This window comes from Cucurbita maxima, unplaced genomic scaffold (genome assembly GCF_002738345.1).
Source record: "Cucurbita maxima cultivar Rimu unplaced genomic scaffold, Cmax_1.0 Cma_Scf00008, whole genome shotgun sequence".
Classification (NCBI taxonomy): Eukaryota; Viridiplantae; Streptophyta; class Magnoliopsida; order Cucurbitales; family Cucurbitaceae; genus Cucurbita; species Cucurbita maxima.
The window spans coordinates 225,327-244,735 of record NW_019272024.1 but is presented as its reverse complement, the minus strand read 5'-3'; the positions used below and the strand labels follow the sequence as shown (position 1 = coordinate 244,735).

General features: G+C 38.4%; 3 protein-coding genes across 6 annotated transcripts; all 3 read right to left on the bottom strand.

The window, feature by feature from the left end:
* Positions 1 to 407: 407 nt before the first annotated feature.
* Positions 408 to 5,422, bottom strand: LOC111482793 (probable plastid-lipid-associated protein 14, chloroplastic). 3 transcript variants are annotated; one of them, XM_023128758.1, is made up of 14 exons: positions 5,118 to 5,422; positions 4,309 to 4,644; positions 4,181 to 4,224; positions 4,026 to 4,104; positions 3,818 to 3,934; positions 3,232 to 3,414; positions 3,064 to 3,150; positions 2,448 to 2,554; positions 2,267 to 2,354; positions 2,029 to 2,109; positions 1,873 to 1,949; positions 1,559 to 1,694; positions 1,378 to 1,440; positions 408 to 1,185 (listed from the first exon to the last, which is right to left on the bottom strand). In XM_023128758.1, the coding sequence occupies exons 2-14, from the start codon at positions 4,624 to 4,626 to the stop codon at positions 526 to 528; spliced, it is 2,040 nt and encodes a 679-aa protein (XP_022984526.1). In that variant the 5' UTR covers positions 4,627 to 4,644; positions 5,118 to 5,422; the 3' UTR covers positions 408 to 525. The 3 variants fall into 3 exon arrangements, with proteins under 3 accessions (XP_022984526.1, XP_022984527.1, XP_022984528.1); XM_023128759.1 differs by lacking the exon at positions 5,118 to 5,422 and adding an exon at positions 4,770 to 5,011; XM_023128760.1 differs by lacking the exon at positions 5,118 to 5,422 and having other exon boundaries at positions 4,314 to 4,577.
* A 210-nt stretch (positions 5,423 to 5,632) lies between these two features.
* On the bottom strand, positions 5,633 to 12,719 carry LOC111482792 (histone-lysine N-methyltransferase ATX4-like). 2 transcript variants are annotated; one of them, XM_023128757.1, is made up of 23 exons: positions 11,413 to 12,715; positions 11,261 to 11,316; positions 10,951 to 11,182; positions 10,677 to 10,805; positions 10,496 to 10,564; positions 10,331 to 10,399; positions 10,178 to 10,269; positions 9,931 to 10,023; positions 9,673 to 9,808; positions 9,298 to 9,400; positions 9,064 to 9,163; positions 8,742 to 8,866; positions 8,466 to 8,611; positions 8,250 to 8,354; positions 7,832 to 7,896; positions 7,512 to 7,719; positions 7,337 to 7,423; positions 7,180 to 7,242; positions 7,001 to 7,090; positions 6,605 to 6,691; positions 6,296 to 6,370; positions 6,087 to 6,187; positions 5,633 to 5,982 (listed from the first exon to the last, which is right to left on the bottom strand). In XM_023128757.1, the coding sequence occupies exons 1-23, from the start codon at positions 12,328 to 12,330 to the stop codon at positions 5,892 to 5,894; spliced, it is 3,240 nt and encodes a 1,079-aa protein (XP_022984525.1). In that variant the 5' UTR covers positions 12,331 to 12,715; the 3' UTR covers positions 5,633 to 5,891. The 2 variants fall into 2 exon arrangements, 1 of the variants encoding a protein (XP_022984525.1); XR_002718261.1 differs by lacking the exons at positions 5,633 to 5,982; positions 6,087 to 6,187; positions 6,296 to 6,370; positions 6,605 to 6,691; positions 7,001 to 7,090 and having other exon boundaries at positions 7,507 to 7,719; positions 11,413 to 12,719.
* A 1,748-nt stretch (positions 12,720 to 14,467) lies between these two features.
* LOC111482856 lies at positions 14,468 to 16,723 on the bottom strand. The gene is made up of 4 exons (XM_023128857.1): positions 16,446 to 16,723; positions 15,187 to 15,684; positions 14,916 to 15,059; positions 14,468 to 14,791 (listed from the first exon to the last, which is right to left on the bottom strand). The coding sequence occupies exons 1-4, from the start codon at positions 16,548 to 16,550 to the stop codon at positions 14,678 to 14,680; spliced, it is 861 nt and encodes a 286-aa protein (XP_022984625.1). The 5' UTR covers positions 16,551 to 16,723; the 3' UTR covers positions 14,468 to 14,677.
* Positions 16,724 to 19,409: the final 2,686 nt, after the last annotated feature.

Sequence of the window (19,409 nt, the reverse complement as noted above, 5' to 3'; positions counted from 1 at the left end):
ATTCATGAAGACAAGGATACTGCCGGGAAAGTTGAGATTGCGGCACTTGGAGGGCAAACAACTTCAGGAACCAACGTTTTTAGTGCATTTTATGATAGACGACTGAAGCAGGTATTTGGCTACACTGAAACAGGTGCTCTAAATCTGATCATGAGAACAGTTCTCATGGTGAACCCTGTAATCTCTCGTTAAGGAGTTATCAAGTGGCGACATATACTGATCTGCAACTCCAGGGATTGATGTAAGAATCTCATGTATTTCTCTACTAACTTCTATCTGAATTTCTCTCTACTGAATGCTAGTTGAATGAATACAGATTACAAAAAGCAGAAGCAAATTATACTCATCCTCACCTTGTAATGCTTTTTTTAAAACCTAAAATTTTGAGGAATCATGTTCTATTCTGATGCAGTAACCATTAATGTGGATTGAAAAGATTTGCTTGTTTTCCAACCACTAGATATAAATTTAGGATGGATCTTTACAATGAATTTGGTTACAAAATTTGAGTCTAAAGAACAACCGTCATTTGTTATGGCTTTCATGCAGGCAAGATCTAGTAAATAAAAGTGCAGATCCATCTACAGATCGAAGAATCAGGAGTCTGGAGTCCACATATGTCCCACAGATAAACTTCGACAAATCGAACAATGCCGGTGGAACTTGTGTCCGGACTTCCCGAATTACATTTCTTGCAGCATCTATGTCTTCGCTCAGCGGAATGTCGAGACTCATTGTCAAATCAATGTCGCCTGAAATGAGCTTCACTGCTGGGAGGCTGGATGGAAGCTCCTCAAAAGGAATCACCTTCCTCCATCTCGTACTGGACAACTTCTGAGCCAGCACATGCTCTGCATTGGATTCACCAAAAGAAGGCTGACCAAGGGCAACAGTGTTTTCTTCCTTCAGGTACAGTCTTCTTCCAGCTTGTATTCTGGAGGAAGAGTTAATTACCAGTTTACCGTTGATGCCGATTTTATTGTGGGGCCAGTTACGACCTCTCATGACTGTGAAGTTAATGTCTGAGGTCAATGAAAGGCGATTGTTTAGCTTAGAGTCTCTAGCAACTGTCAAGCACACATCTCCAATAAGAACTCTAGCGGGAGGTTGACGAAGGGTGAGCCCGATGTGCCTCCCAGTTGAGTATAAGAAACGCCACTTTCCTGGGATTAACTCCTGCCAATGCTGTATAGAGAAAGTCCAACATAAGCAGTTAGATGCTTACTCCTTGAACATAGACATAACAGGGGTCATTTTACAGCATATAGTTTGCAGCCCATATGGGATATGTGAACCGAAGATGTCAACACAAGTTGCTGTTTTCAGGCAAGGTGATGCGTGTAAATATGTTTATATGGAGATGTTAACATAGATCACCTTTGGTTTTGAATGAGGAGTCAGCATCTCCATCAACTCAATGAAGTGGGAAAGCTTTCTTCGCTTAATCATATAAAATAAGGAAAAAGAAACACTAGTTAGCAAACCTTCTAAAATTCAAAATGTTCTTAGAGAGAGAGATTAAACAGGAAGATGATGAAGAGATATATTATGCACAAACCTGAGGTAGGCTGTAAATATATTCCTCTGTAATTCGGACTGCAGTTGAACCAAGGCCCCATCTAATAATTTCCATTGATGGAGCTATCCGCCATCTCGGTCCACACAGGAATGGATGCCTGAGAGCCTCTAAGCAGCTGCAGGAAGGTTCAGTTATTTATTTATTTCGAAAAAGAAACAAAATTCCCATTGAAAAGCTAAAGGTTACACAGAAGAAGAGTTCCAAATGATGACCCAAAGCCATTATCTATCCTTAGTTGCAACAAAGCCCTTACCATCTCCTAATGTATAACTTCCTAAATCCCATCTACTTACCTTATTCTTTTAGAAGGTTTGTTTGCAAGTAACAAGGACAGAAGGTTCCATCCTGCGCCCCAATTTCTATCAAGTATCTGCAAGATAAATGAATCAAAGATCTGCGCATACATTGTGGAAAAGTGATTGCATGAAATTTATAAAATAGATATTTACTTGAAATCCGACATTTCCAGATGATAGTCTATGGTCGAGGACTCGTAACAAATATTCACGCAAGCATGAAGGATCGTGGCCCTATATTTCCACATCAAGTAAACATGGTTACATAATTGAAATAAAACACAAATACTAAATGTTAAAAGTTCGTCCAGTGGCAGATCTTGCCAATGCAGATTCCTGTGGAAAAGAGGTTCTGGAGTGAAAAAGAAATGCAATTATTCAGATGTTATACCTTTGAGAAAAACAATTTAAACTTTGTGAATGTCAATGGGTCCATGAGTTCCTGAAAAACCATCTTTGCCATCATGAACCCCACACATCTACACCGTAAGTGGAAAAAATATCAAGAAGACTACCAAGAAGTTCTAACAGGAAAACAGAGTCTAAACAGTAATTCCTTTCTCCAACAATACCTCATGTCAAATGCAATCATCATCTGCCGTCGATCCAAGTCATTTTCGGTAGTGTTATCATTCTCAGCATTTTCATGGAAGTAGGCTGCATTTCCCAAAATTCCAACCTGATAAAAGAAATCCAGGATGAATATAAGATGTGAAGGACAGTAATCTGTTGGTTCATTTCTTGAACATCAAGTTAGTACATTAATAGACGTAACTGTTTCATACAACGTTTATTCGTTATCATTTCTTGATTAAGTAAACTAAAGCACATGCACAATTTTTACTGACTATGCAAGAGTAACCAAATCTAAATCACAAACCATACACGCTTAGAACGTCTATTCACAACTTAAATCAGAAAGGACATCATGCCTTACATATTTCAGGAGCTGTAGACTAGTGTAGATACATTCAATTTGATCCATCAATCATCTAGCTCAGTAAAAAGTAATAAAGTATTATCCTCGATGTTGCCAGTTAATACCAATGATAGGCCTTATCAGGCTTCGGACTATGGATGTCTGATTTATAAATAAGAGATTACTACCACGGTCACAAATAGAAATGATATAAATGGAAGAGAATTAGCCTATTCTACTTGGTATCATACAGAAGAAAGTGTACTTACTTTGACATGTTTATCAACTGGGCTTATGTGAACATTTTCCAACCTCAATTCAGTATGTGCAAGCCCATGGCTATGCAAGTAATTAACCTGAGGCAAATACAAGGAAGGCATCAAGAACTAGTGTCACTCTCAGTTTTATGGATACCCAACATTCTATAATTCACCTACTCCAATCAAGAGATCCCTCATCAATACTCGAATGAGCCGCGAGTGGCGTGAAACTGCAGGTCCTCCAGTGGTAGTATCACCAACCTTTCTGACAGACTCTTCATCCAGTGCAAGAGTAGCTTCCAGTGTTGGAAGCCAATCTGACTGTTGAAGCCAATGCCTTAAAGAAAAACTACCATGATGCTACAATTGAAAGCAGAAAGTCTGCATTAACATTACTATACAAAAATTTCACATAAACAGAACCATCTAAAAAAAAAAAAAAAAAAAAACTGGAAGAAGTCATATAAAGCAATAAAATCTAATAAACAAAGGTCGGTAGTTCCAAACTCTTGGCAGAAAGAGTGCGTCAGATCCTACATTTAGTTCTAGCTGGTACAAAAAATATCTTCATGACACTAGTCGTTCATGAAAGTTGGGTTGATAGGGTTGCTAAAGGTGATAGTTTCATAGGAAACTTTAGAATGGCAAAAAAGTTGAATGCTACAACCAATTTGAAGTAAACAAAAATGTATCCAAAAACTTTAAGAAGACCAAGTATTGGAGGCACAAGAATCCATGTAATCCAACAACTATCCACACCTACCCCATGGACCAGAGTAAATGAGGAGTGGCCGTTGCTCATAAGTGAAGATATGTAACCATGAACTTGCATTGAATAGGAGTGATACATGAGTCTGCGAGGAGCCAGTTTCTTTAATACCTAACCATATTATTATGAAACAGAGTCAAGTACAATATCTTATTATTCGTTTGTAAGTCTTTTTACAAGAAAATATGGATAAGAGACAAACTTCTATAGCTCTTTTTCCTCTACGCTGAGCCTGGGTAGTCTTAAGCCTTCGAAGCACGACCTTTGTGTTGTATAAAGGGCTACAGTAAAAGAATCCTAGTTATTAAGACTTGAATTATTTGGAGAATATCGAGTAATAAACCAGAAGTAACTAACCTAAGGCGATTCTTCACAAGTGCTTCAAAAACTATTTCATCCGCCTACCACATTATTGCACACACGTCAACAACTAGTAAGAGAAAGCGAATAGTGACATCATTAAAAAGAAAAAAAAAATCTCATACCCGACCTCCAAGGCCTGTGCTGACACAATCGAGAATCTTGAAATCAGACATCTTGAATCTGATGACATGTTCCAATTCCTCCTCCATGGATACCGATAGAGGACCCGGAGCATTGCGCTTTGATTCTGACACAGAAGCATCTTTTCGCATAGATGAACACAGTAATTTTGAACATCGCGCCCAGTTTGAACTGGGATTTTCCCCCACAAATTGCACTTGAAGAGGCCCAATCAGTCTAGTCGACCGATTATCCTTAAAACAAATACCCATCGCCCTTTCAAAATTTGGGTTCGGAGCCTTTCCATGAAGTGACCCCATAGATCACAGCTTCAGCCACTGAAAAGGAAAACCCAATTGAGTAAGTCCCAACCTTCAGAATACATAATCACAGTTCTGAAAATGGGATTAAGAAAATTCCCGCCACTAATCAGACGGTGGGAAGACGAAGTCCAATTACGCACAAATATAGCAATCAAAGTTGTCTCATCTTGTTTCCCAAAGTGCCAGACAGGCCATATGAGACGGAAAAGGGAACATTGAGATTGCTTAAATCTTCGGCAACATAAATAACAAGACATATACAACTTTCAGTTTCAGCAAAAAAGGAAGAATGCATTTATCTGTAGCTATTGAAGCCGCATCGCTATAAGGAGAAATACCAACCTCAGGCGACCGAATCAGTTCAAATTAAAGTAATTTAGAAACAAAATTCATGCAGAACATCAAAACAACTCTAGAAATACACATTCCGACTCCAATATACAAGAAGAAGCAGTCTGAGGAGAGAGTAAGAAAAGTGGTGGACTGACCGGAAATGGAGGGAGATGGGTGCGAAGATTCGGGAAGGAAACATCGAAAAATTATATAGAAGAAGAAGAGCGTGAAAGTTGCGTGGAAGGAAGAGCTGAAAACGTTGCTCCATGAGCTTTCCTCGCTCTCAAATATCTGAATCTCTTGTTTGTTTGTCAGACTTTCTCTGCCCATCTTTTTTAACGGTGATCCCAATCCTTTTCTGATCACTCCCGCTCTGATGTTTACACGTCACCACTACTTGGGAATTTATTTTCTCTATTTTATCGGCCCCGTCCGGCTTCATGTACAATTGTCTCTACTGGATCCTTATCGTTACTTTCTTCATTATCTTCATATTTCCCAATATTTTATTTTTAGTTAAAATACAAATTTAATGAAGACTTTAAAAAAAAAAAGTCTCTATAAACATCTTTTATTAAAAAATTATAATTACTATTCTAAAAATCGATGATTTGATCTTCCATTTCCACGTAACATATACATGGAGATTGATGATTTGTGGAAACAAGAAAGTAGAACACCATGGGTCAACATTGAAGTAACTATTAAGATGGATGGTGAGTCAAAAAAATTTACATGAATGAATGCCCTAAACCAGAACCCAGCTGATCAATGTGTAGCCTTCCCTTTGTTAAGGTTTAAGGTTTTGAGTGTGCGTATAAGAACAAACTCAACAACTTTCCTTTTTCCTGTTGGCTGCAGAGACTGAGTTAGCATCTTTGAGGAGAAACAATGAATGTGATGTGTGTTAAGGTATCCATCCTAATGGCCTAATTCATGAACTTTCGACACTTTCGAGCTTTACATAAACAGGGGACCTTGAATTCATCGGGTTCGTCGGGATCGAACAAGTAATCGTACCTGTCCAATCCAAACAACACTTTGATTTAGAATCAATCATACTCTCTCCAAGAGCGAGCATGTGCTCGTGTGCATGTATATATGTGTGCGAGAGAGATAGAGACGTTAGCTCTTCGCCAGCAGGGACATTAGCCTTGGAAATGAGCACAATCCGACTTTCTTCGTCGCCCACACTCATGATCCTTGCATAGCAGTTGGGCATACACTGCACAAAGAATTTAGGACACACACACACACACACATGAATCCCACTAAATTCAAGTATTAACCACTTTATAGCAAAAGTTAATTAAGCTAGACTGCAACAACTTACTGAATGGTTGATCAAGCGTGCTATATTTCCTTTGTCGGTGGCATCGACAACTACTTCTTCACTGATCTTAAAAAGCTGTCAGAAATATCACGAGTCGACAACAGTATAAGTTGATATACTGTCATCAAATTAATGTACAAAAACTTGGGAGTGTTTGAATCACAATTTTGTGTAGTAACCTACATTTGTGAGTCTTCAGACTATGTAAAACTGGATAGAACACTTAACATTCAAACTTAGGTTGTGTAATTTATATTTAGTTTGTAAACTCTGGGTAGAGTTTGAAAGGAAGAGTCAACATAAACATACATAGCAGTCTTTTCCTGCCAATCTGTACCGTGCCTCTCTTAGATCGGCAACAGTGCGCCTCACCTGTTCACCACGATATTCAAGAACCTGCAAAAATTTAAAAAACAAATGGTGAGCCTCAGTCCAAACATGCATTAAATAGGAATGTTATCATGATTTTTCGGTGGGAGATGGGAGATTCGAACCTCTTGGTTGGAGCATATGTGTTAACTAGTTAAGCTAAAAGTTTTTCAAGCTTGCATAGATATATCTTTCGCCTATCTATTTGTTCTTACAACATGATCTCATTGAGCATGCCAATTCATCTCAAAAGGAACACATCCTAACCAGAGAAAAATTCACAAAACAGTACATGGGCATAATCTCATTTAGCATCTAATTTATATGTCTCTATACCATTTCTCCTTCTTGAATGTTTCTACGTGCAAAAAGCCCCCATCCATGTATACCAGATCTACCAAAGCATACCCGATCGTTTTCTGTTCTCTGGAATCACACACCCATATGAGAAAGAAAGTCAGATATCAAACAAGGATACTTTCATTTGTGGAGAGTGAGAAGCAAATTACCATTACCTGTAAGTGGTACAATCGATCCCGAAACGAGGAAAAGATCTTTGGTTCCTCTACCATCGGTAACTGTAATGCAACAAGAGTAAATATCATCTTGTTCTAAGCGGAAGAAGGGGGTCGACGAACTTCAGTATATACTTAAAATGAGGATGAACTTTACGCTGAATGTATTAAGGCTTCGTAATTCTTGTAAAGGATGATGGCATGGCCCCATCACTTTGTGTATAACAGCTTCCTCGACCGTCCTCTAGTAACAAGAAGAGTATAAAGAGCCAATGTCAGTAACTAGAGCAATCTAACAGCAAAGAAGATATGCAGAACATGGAGTACCTTACCTTCTTCACGCTAGTTGATCTTTTATAAACCTGACACCTTGCAGCAGAAAATGGCTGAAGCTCAGAAGTTTCAGATACTTGTTCTATTTCCTTTGTATTAGATGAAATTAATCTTGAACCACCTCTCTTCTTATTCTGAAGAAGGCTTTTAGCAGAAAATACCCCAAGAGAAGTCTGTATGATAAGAACAGTATCCGGATTGGGAGCCCTAACCCATCATGGTGAAATGATGAAAAATTACACAAGACGTGATCAGAAACCAAGCTTCATGTAGAAACAACATCATCTTTTTCCTACAATCCCAAATAAGAAAGCAATACCTATGATAAGCACAATAAGATACCATTTTTGTGATTTGTCTACCATTTTTCTCCAGGCAGTGCAACTGCAAAAGCACAAGCAATCTGTTGGATTGGACATCCAGTCTTGCTAAAACATTACATGTGAAAAGGCTAACACTTATGACGTTATGGATTCGAGGAAGGGGGCCGGGGGATTATTGTTTGGAATGGACATCTATCAGGAATTGTTTCAAATATTCGTCCAATTTACAAAACAATAGGAGAAACAATTTATAACTTCAAGTACCGACCACAGCACAGATTCCAAAATAGGCGAAACAGTTTAGAGGTAGGTAACGATCAGCGCTGAAGCTCGGTCATATGAAGATTGAAGGGTAACATACCATCAATTTACATGTTACAGAAAAACAACAAGTGGCAGGACAATGAAGAGTACCTCCATGCGATAGCCTGCTCTTGATGCACACATAGCATGGTAGTAAGTAGAGCACTTGCAGCATTGCATGCATGAACCGTGAATTTGCTTACAGATAACACAAATCTGGAATTCATGAAGACGAGTATTTAGTGAAGATTAGGAAAAGTAAAGGAAAAAAGAAAATCTTAGCAGGAACCTCTGCAAAGCACAATTGAAAAACTATAGACATCGAACCTTTACAAAAGAATTTGAGGGGATGCACAAGATACCAAGAGCAGGTTCCATTTTCTCATCACTGGCAAACGAGACTTCGGGTCGAAACCAAGCACAGGTAACATGGATCCATAATGTGTCGACATCAGTGGGCTTCAACGCACCCCCTATAGTATAAAAATTATCAGCTACAGGGCAATGATTTAATACTGGAAATAAAAATGTACATGATTTGTGCAGGCAGTTAAAAAATCTAATACAAAACTAGTTTGATCCACAAAATGTAGAAAACAAAACCTTTTACTGGACAAAGGCAACATTCCCGCTTAACATCAGGAGTTTCACACACTTTACAGACCCAAGATGTTAAATCCCGAACATTTCTAGCTCCATAGCATTCTTGATGAACTGCTATCTGACATCTGATACATAAGTTCCCACCAAAGCATCATTGATAATATATTTACAGAAACAGATTTGTTTTGAACAAAGAGATCTAAGAAAACAAGTTATTTCAGTCGGTAGACACTCGGCCTCAAGGGAAAGTATGGGGCTTTTGACCTGAATTATATTGTATTTGAATACAAGTGATGAGAAAAATAGTCATTTTTTACAATACCTGTTGCATATAATAATCTTATTGTAGTCCCAATCTTCAACCCATCTACAGACGGCACATCTCTCTGTTGTCCACTTTGCATAAACAGGTTCATATTTCTCTGAGACAGCAAGAACGGTGAAGTTAGTTTGGGTTATCAATACTTGGTAGGCTACTGTAGCACTACACAAACTATTTTACCCAACAAAGAATATTACATCTCAAAAAGAGGGGCAAATGAAAATTCAGGTATACCCTGCAGAAAAGCGAGCAGCTTTTGCCTTCGCTCATTCGTGGAAGACCGTTTAGGGTGCTTGACAGAAACAACACTTGCATGGTACTCAGCTACTTGCAGCATCTGCAGGGTCAAGTATTATAGCATTCGTTTCAATCTATGAAACAAGATTGTTCAGAACTAAAAATGAAAGCACAATGCACCTACTGGTGAATAAAACTAAGCTTGGACAGAATGAAAATTCATTACAACATACCTGACCTCGTGTGAATTAGAAGGATCAAGTATTACTTATTGTACAGGTATGAATCTGTTAACTAAAAGATAATGGTGCCCTGAAAGTCATAGGAGGGGCCATAAGCAATATGCATGAGTGAAATGAAGATCACACTTACCCATTGTTCTAGGGGCAGCATGGAACCTTTTACCCTCACACTTGTCTTCCAATTCCTTGACTTCGATCCAGTATGTCGTTCCCACTCAATAAGTGCTTGTTTCTCCGTCCCGCAAGACCCACATTTGCACACAACTCTGCAAAGAAACAGAAAAGGTGAACTTGCATCATGTGAGTAATAATCAATACCACCTCGAGTTCCTTAACACCTCCTCCCCAAAGAAGGAAAAAAAGGGACTAGAGTGAGTCATAAGCTTACAGGTGAAGGCTCGGAAAATAAACGCCTTCCACATCATTGCAGAGCACAGTAACTTTGTTTGCACGAATCATTCCATCATTACTTGTCTTCCCTCTGTGAGAAAAACTAACAATCATCAGAAGCAGAACCTCCCAACTTCAGTATTGCAGAATTAACACAAAACCAAAAGGTTGAACCAAGTAATAAGCATAACCAAAGATATTTTACGAAAGAAGATTAAAAGAAAATAAAAGCTACGTTGAGTTACTTGATATTGGGTTGTGATTTCTCTGAGTCGGATAGTTCAAAATCAAATTTTGCTTTGCATGTAGGGCAGAAGTAATCTGTACTTCCCAGATCCTGAAAGAACCAAGTTACTTAGTTGTGGGAAAATCAGAGAGAGAGAGAGAAAGGAACAAACCTTGAAGAGGTTGCCTGAAATTTTGTCACACTCTGCGTGCACCCATACTTTACAACCATCACAACGCACCTATCACACAGAAGGTTTGGATGATAAATTAGACTGTGTTCATCTTGAAGTATATGATAAAACTCAAATCCACAGTTTGGCAGCATGTTCACGCACCCAACTACCGCTATCCGAATGATTCCAAATCTTCTTGCAAATGCCGCAATAATGCTTTGAATTCGTTAACTGCAAAAAAGTAAAATTCACTTTTAGCACAGAGAACCGCAAGGTATAAGCTTGAATTTAATGGCAAATTGCTGATAGAAAGTTCAAGTCGAAACAAACTCTTCCTACGAACCCTTGTGCATGATTTACATAAAAATTGAGTTCCAGGAGGTGAAGCTTTCATTTTCTTCACCAATTTTATAGCAAGTGTTTGGCCACATCCCTCACAATGCCGTCCATCTTTCTTCTTTGCATACACTTCCTGTATAGAGTAATTAACTTGTTGAAGTACAACCATAGGGGAGCAAGCAAACTCAATTATTCAATGACCAAAGGAGAAGAAGGTTCAAATTTCTTAAACTAATAGCACACAAAGTATAAGCAACAAGTCTTATACGTGTGTGTACCTTAATGCAACAAGTCCGGTTAGGAGGAGAATGACAGTGAGGATCCTGGTTAGAAGCAGTAGCTTCCTGAGTCCCTCGAAAAAGAAATTCATGAGCAATCATATTCCCAGCTGCCATATTAATATCTGCAATCAATTTCTCTGTAAACCCACGTTCTGCCAAAAATGCTTCCTCCATTGCAGTCTGGAACTCCTTGGGTTTGCATCTATCCAGTTCTGGCTGTCCTTGGAACCTTGTAAATGAAAACTTTGGCTGAGCACCCATGCATAAATGGAAACGTTGTAACAATAATTGAAGAGTGGAGCTATACCTGTCTATAAAATCCATAAATGGAAAAATCATCTCCCGCCTCACCCACGCATAATCCTGTTCATGATCATTCAAATTTCACACATTCTTCCACAAACAGAAACAAAAAAGAAAAAAAGAAAAAAGAAACTTCTACTTGTTAGCCATACATACCCTTTGATTTTCGGTCCCCGAATATCCAAAGAACATAATGCAAGCTGCATCTGCAACACAAGCCCTCAAAACTAGTTCAGGTGCCTGAGTTATGGGATCAATGACAATGGCAGGCCAAAAGGGTTCCTTCCTCCCTGCCTTTGCCCAAACAATATCACCTGAATAGAAGTCTTCAGGTCCATACAAACCATCCTTCGGTTTGGTTTCCTTTGGACTTCCATCAACTGGGAACTTCTCATCTTTAACAACAGTCTCGTGTAGGGAGGTTAGTGAACTGCGAGAGCTGGAATACTTCCTAAAGTCGAAATTCTTGAACTCCATACCCGCCGGTTCATCCTCCTCCTCTTCGCACAATGCCGGATACTTGACGAACTTGAAACCCAATTTTTCACGGTTGTGTGTTTTCTTGGGAGTCCCATTACAAATTTTAGAAGTCTTGAAACTGGACTTATCCTTCTTACATTTGAATTCCTCATCGAGACTGTGATCGCGCATGCTAGTCTTGCTGTCTTTCCTCCAATTCTCAATAACAGAATCGTTAAACCGAGAAGGAAGTACCTGAACCCGTCCTCTCGAGGTCCTCACAAGCGGCGGTCGCGGGGTCTCGGCCGGCCTTTTTTTAGCTTCTCTTGCTAATGATTCCCTGCTAGTCGACTTGGGCTCCATTTTCATGGTGGAACAAGATGTCTGGGTACTCCAAGACGCTGTAATTCCCTTGTTTTGGGGGCCGAGAATGTCGTGAAGCTTCAGAGGGATTATTCCAGCCGCAACCTCGCCAAGAAGATTGAGTGGGTAATAACCGTTAAGCTTTCTCTTCTTCCTCGCCGCCAAGCTCTCGTCGACTTGACCGACCGAGTCGGCGAGTTTGCACCTTTTCAGATTCGGCATTTGGGATTTCAGATTGCGTTTGATTATCATTTTGTGTGAATGATAAGCGAATTTCACTTCATAAATCTCCAACCCCTTAATGGCAATTGATGATTACATTTATAATAGAAGCCCGAGTCGTGAAAGTCGCATAAAACCCTCTTTTCCTCAAATACGGCGGAGAACAGAGCAATGGAAACAATTGAACAGTGAAAGAGCACTCGAAAATGGCGGGTTGGGGAAGGAAAACCAAAATCAAAGAAGGGAAATTGGTTTGTCCGTAAAGAGAAAAAGAAACGAAATAATCGAATTCCCAGAGCCTGAATGAATGGGGATCTGTTCGACGAAACTCCCCTTTCTCTCTCTCTCTCTCTCGCTATAACTGGGTCAGAGCACAGAGCAGAGAGAGAGAAAGAGAGAGGGATAATATTTAATAATAAAAACTTCCCAAATACCATTCTAATTCTAAATAAATTATACTCTGTTTCCTTCTGTGTTCTCAAATAATCCTTCCTACTGAGAAAAACAAAGAGGGCTGGTGACGAACACAATCTATATGAGGAGAGAGAGAGAGAGAGAGAGAGAGAGAGAGCAACAATGATAGAAAGAGAAAGAGGAGTCGGCGGCGTAGGACTACGAATAATGTGATTCATTTTATGTGTTTTGTTGCAAATTTCGCAATATGCACCAAAGGGGTCTCTCCCCTGCCTGCCTCCAAGCATTTGCCTTTCTTTTTCCTTTGTCTACTCAAAAACCCCAAAGCCACCAAATTGCTTTCCTTTTCTTCAGTTCTCTATAATTTTTGAACCAACCATCCATTTCTTTTTGTTTTGATGCAGAGTGAGAAAGGAAAGAGAGAGAGCTATGGTGCTTACCAACTTCATATAATCTCAAAAGAAACAAAACCTCGCCACTTTCTTATTATGTGCAGGCCAAAAGATGTTCAAAACACCGAGTGAATGAGCCAAATTTTTCTCAAGTTCGTTACTTTCCTAGTTTCATGGATTGAATCGATTGTGGGTCAGTTTCAAAATCCTTTTGAAGGGCTTGGTTTGAGAATGTTCCTCCAATAATTTAAGAACTTGCCATGGCAGATAGACGCAGGAAGTTCGTGGTCTGTGCAAGTCAATGGGTTGGTGAAATGGTGTGTTGTGTTTTTGATGCTGGCATTTGGCAATAGGGGGACGGATACTCTGGATTCAAGAGATGGAAATAAGAATTTCCCACCATTTTCTTGGAGGGGTATTTTGGTACTTTTGGTGTTTATAAACGCCCCCTCCCCAGAAGAGTCTTGACCCTTGAAATGAAAGAATATTTGTTCCCCTCTCCCTCTCTCTCTCCGCCTGTTTTTCAAAGATATCATAATTTGGTAAAAGAGTTGGGAAGCAAGGAGGTTAAATTTCTGAAGCTCCCAACTGTTCCATCTTAGTTTCAGACATGCAGAGCAGAGAGCAGCGACAAAGGACAGACTCAGAGAATGAAACTCAAGGAGGTTAAATTTGTGTTGTTTTCTTGGAAATCCAGAGACCCTTCGACAAAGGACATAAGCGGTCATTTTTGTATTCGAGTTCATGAAGTGGAGGGAGATCTTGATGGGTATCTCCACAACCTTGTCACTCCTACCATCCTACTTGAATCTCACCTCTCCCAGCCCTCATGGTCGGTCAATTGAGATAGATTCTTTACTTGGGATCATTTCCTAAATTAGTAAAGGTGGGACTACCTTCCAATACTCTTCAACATTTCTCTCTCTAAAATGTGTTTAAGTTGGTAAAGGGAATGAGCAGAAGGAAGAAATACAAAGATTGTCTCCCAATTCAAGCAAGGAACAAATCTTGGAAGTGACCAACCAGTTCTGCAGTATTCATCTTATAAGTTGTGTGCAGCAAATGTCAGGGACTCTCAAAACCATCCATGAAATCCACGAAGGTGTTTTTGAAGCCCTGGCGGATTTCTCCGAGCTACATCCTTTCCTGCTATGAAACTAAAGAAGAAGACTAGAGGGAACCAGTTGGCTCTGTTCATGTCTAATCTTATGCTGCTCTCTGGTAAAATGATGCAGAAAAGAAGTCATTTAAAGAAAGATTGGATGAACTTGTGAGACTCTAGTGCCCAATCAATGAATTCAGTCACTTGGCATTTAGGCTAAGCCCATTCTATCAGTCAGCACCACGCCCATCTCACAAAGTTAATAAACAAAGTAGAAGAATTTTTATTTCCTATTTTATTCAACGGATACAGTATGTACAAATCTAGCCAACCATTGTAGTCTGTTGAAGATACTAACACAACTCATAGACGACAAAACACCTTTATTCCCCAGGCTTCTGCTAATCTCTCCCTCCCACTCATCACACCTACCTTTTCATTCCTATATTGCTTTTTTACTTTCATTTCTTCATAGAACAAGCATTGAGATTGAGCTACTGCCTTTAACTTCAGATTCGTCGGTCTTCGCAAACCGTCCACGTATCCTAGGTTGACTGTCTGCAAGAGCCTTCCTGCAAGCATACTGAAAACCAGAGCATACAATGAATTTTGAAGAATTCACAAAGTTTAGAACTGTATGTGCCAAAATATGTGGAGTACATGCAAAAACAGGCATAGTGGGAGTGCTTCACAGGGTTGTTGTTTACCTTGATCTTTCTCCCAAAATTCCTCTTTGTCCTCTTATTCCTGTATCGGGAAAGCTTTTCTAGGCGTTCCTCACTGGTGCAATTGCTGAACACAGGTCGGTGGAGGGGGGAATGGATCATGCCTATCTTGTCACTGCCGAGTGTCTGCCAAACAAATCCAAATATTAAACATCTACCATCGTTGTATATGAAGTTTCCTTATGCACGCAACAAATGGATTGTTTAAGGAGAAGATGAATGAAAATCAGATTACAAGATGCATAGACCTAACCTTAATATCTCCTTCACTAAATGCCCTCCTCATACCGTAAACAGAACTGAAGTCCATGTCTTGGAAATCTATAAAACACGGTCTGATGGTAGATCCTTGCACCAAATCCATCGAGTTCAAGCACCCCAAGCTGGAACTTTTCTGGATTGAGGCATCAGGGAATGCCTTGTTTTCTGGACTTTGATTGTCTTCTGGGTTCAGAACTGGGATTTCAATGTTCAGGACATCAGGCAGTGGTCTTTCTAGAGCTGCTTTTTCCAAAAGATCCTTTTCACACTCATAGTAGACCTCATTTAAGAGCTGGTCATTTTGAAGCGATTGGAAGTCTGCAACTTCTAGTCCTTCTGGAGAGATGACTTCTTCAGCACAAGATATCATTGAAATGGCTGCCATCACAGGATCAAGACCCATGAAAGTTTCTTCATCAAATGGTTGTGGTTGTGGGGCTTCAAAGAGATCTCCTTCACCACCCATATCATATTCACAGATGGTGGATATCTGCATTATATTTGAAACACGTTCATAAATTTAAGCTAGGGCGATGCAATCAAAAAGGTATCAAGAAATCCACAGAATTCAAACCACAGGACGAATGGATAACAGAATATGAGGTTTAGTAAGTGTAAATCGATCAAATTTGGGCCTGATTTAGTTTTATTCTCTTTGAAGCATTTTCACAAACAGCAGGAGTGCAAATGCGGTTAGAAGGTAAGATCCCAGCAAGTAGTTTAGACAACAGAATGGAACAGAAAATGGAAGAATGACTGTGTAGAACACGAAACCCCAAGAGTGAAAAAGAAGAGTTTGAAGCCCATTATGTTCCTTTTCTATTTATACCCATATTTATTTTTGACATCCAGCATGTAAAGCAGAAGCATCACATAGCCATTACAAAATGTTGTTGACGAAAGCAAAAAGTGAGAAAAAAGAATTCCCTTATCGCCGTTCTTTTCACATTCATTCCACTCATGCACCATTTTGCACTTCACAAAACAAAGATTTCCCCCATCTTCTTTCCTACTAACCAAATTAACACAAGTTTGCCATGAAACCTAGTTTTCAATAAAAAGCAGAGCAGAACTAATATCCATATCCATGGAAAAGTGCAAAATGAACAACACCCAATACCCAAAACTGAAAAATCTGAGCAAATGAGCATTAAAAAATGAATTAAACCAGGCGCAAAGAAAAATGCAGAGCATACAACCGAGAAAGAGCAATAAGCAAGAACAGAGAGATGGAGGAAAGTAGAGTAGTACCATTGGAGAAGAACATGGCTGCTGGGTTTTGCAAAACTCCTCGAGCTGTTGGACCTGAGAGAAGTTCTGGAAGTGAGGAAACAAAACCCCATTATCCGCGAACATTTTTGCTCACACGATGAAAGCGGAATGGAAGAAAATCGCTTCAAATGTTTTTTCAGAAGAGAAACAGAGTAGCCAATAACAGAGCAGGCAAAAAAAGGTATAAAGAAAAAGAATGAATCATGATTGGGTTTGTTTTGGAGGTGAGAAAGAGTGGAATTTATACTCGTATTTCAATGGAAGATGTTAATTTGGAGACTAAATTGATGATGATGATGTAATTGATGTTTCAACACAATACAATAAGGACAACAAATGAAAAAAAAAAAAAAAAAAAAAAACACATAATTTGCATTATGCAAGTCCCCATTTGCCCCTCATCATCTTAATTTTTTAATATTTCCTTTTTGCAAAATTTTGGTTTTTCTTAATTGAATAAAGTAACTGAAATGATTCCCAATGCAAATATAGAAAAAACAATACAACATCTTGGGAGAGAGTTTATAATTCCAAATTTTGTACTTTCAATACTATTTTTTGACGTATGTATAATTATTTTTTAAAACGCACAGAACTGATAAATTTAACTTAGATTGAATTGTAATTTTAGTCTCTCGTCAATTAAGACTGCCATCGCCACTATTTATTGTCCATCACCACCGATGGACTCCATCATCGCCATTAACGATGCTTTTCTTTTCCTTTCCCGTCTCCCTCTCTCCCCCTATTTGAATTTCTAAAACATAATAAGACACAAAAATTTAATCAATATCTTGTATTACGAGCAATATTATGCATAACGAGGCAAATGATGTGAAAGAAGTCGATAGGATTCCTCCGACTATGGGAAAAGAAGTGTATTATTGGCGATGAAACCCAAATTATATATGTAACGCTTTCAAGTTTGGAGGCCCACCATCGTAGCTTGCAAATTAATACAACCCCTGTCAATAAAATTAATTTGATACTAAAACGGAGTTCATTGGATTCCATTAATTATATTCAACTATTTTAGAGGGACTGGGAAAGAAAAGGAAACAACAAGTGTTGATTTATTTTATAATAAAAATGAATATGATGGAAAGAGATGGACAAAATGAATAAGTTTTTGATAGAGAATCTTTCTGCAAGTACAGAGTTTGGTACACTATACTCATAATTTGTTTCTTATTATGACCCATAAAACAATTTTGTGTGCTTCCACATAAAAAAGAAACAGCGTGGATCACATATAATTGAGTAGTTTTGCTTACAAAATCCCATTCTGTATGAAGGGTTTACTGTGCGTGTAAGAACAAAAATCAAAAATAACTTTAAAAAATGAAGTACAAGGAAAAAGAGATGAATAATTACAAATTCTATGCTCCCAATTTGATATTCAAATTCGGTTTGGAAATGCCCAATTCATCCATATTTGTGCATTTTTGGATTTTCACAGTATGGGTTTCAGGTGCCTTTCTTTTCTTTTCATAAAATAACTTTCTTTTTAATTTCTTCCTTATCTCCACTCGTGTTCTAGTGGCTACGCCACTTTCCTTATTTCAATAATAACAAGGAATAAGAAATCGTTGTTTAAGAATTTGTTTGATTTAATTAAAATAATTAAATTAGAAAATGGTGGGAGGGAATAACGTGTGAGATGGGGCCGTAAAGTAGAGGGGAAAAGGTGAAAAGGGGTGAATCCAAAATGCTTAATAAACAAGTAAGAGCTCCCCCAATCCAAAAAATGAACTATATACCCTTTGAGGTCACCCTTCCATGGGATTAACCACAATAATTTGAATAACGACACAATTCCACGCTCACTTTCTATCTACACATGGTAGGAACCAACAATTTTGTGACGCATGGAAGGGTTTATTTGAGTAACACTGTAAGATGAAGTTTGTAGGCAAGTTGAGTGGAAAAGGAGATGGGAGTTCCACTTTGGAAACGCAAGGAAAGGTGCCACCAAGCCATTGGATGGAGAGTCTAATCTAAGCTTGTTGAAAGAAACAGCACAAATAACAACAAGGCTTCCAGCCGGCGGACAGGAATGGGCGAATGGTGTTGTATGGCGGGACAGCATGACCCTATCCAACAACACCATACAATACAAACGCACCACTCACTCTACTAAACACCTCTTTCACCTTTCCCTCTGGCTCTCACCCTCTGCTCCTAGCACCATGCATGCATGCCTCCCTTGTGTGTCACCCAAACATGCACTTCTTTTTAACTCTTTTTCATCTTTCATGCATGATATTATTTAGAATATTGTTTATGTTTATTGGCGTATAAGTTTATATCTGGTATGTCGTATGATTCTGCTTCAAAATCTATTGCTTCCCACAGTGTTAGAAAAAGGAAAAAAGTTTGAATGTTGATTACAATCATAGGAGCTTTTGAATTAAATAAGATTAAAACCAATACTATTACTTATTCCATTACAATTCACTGTGGGATGGGACTTTGAATCTTGGACACAAGGAGAAGCCACCGTTCATTTTTTATTTTTTAAGTTTGTGATTATGTGCATGTGTCTTACTTTCATTCAAAGTATATATGTTATATTTTTTCGCTATATTCTATAATACAATATTTTGGCGTTAAATTATGTTTTTAAAGCAGGATTGAGAGTGATTTTAAAATATTTTAAAATTATTTATCATTTTAAAATTTAATATAAAAAACTTATATCATCAAATTTGGTTTGGAATTGTTTAAAATGTAATTTTAAAATTTTAATTACTTTTAGAGTTGGATGTAAATGAAATAATAATAATATAAAAGGTGGTGCATAAATAGCCAAATCAAAGGGTCCAATCAAATGACATTATTCAAAAAAGTTAAAATGAAATGAAATAGATACATAAAAATCCAAGACAGGATTAGGGCTTTTAGAAAAAAGAAGACCCGCAAAATAGTTTCCCCCTCATAAAC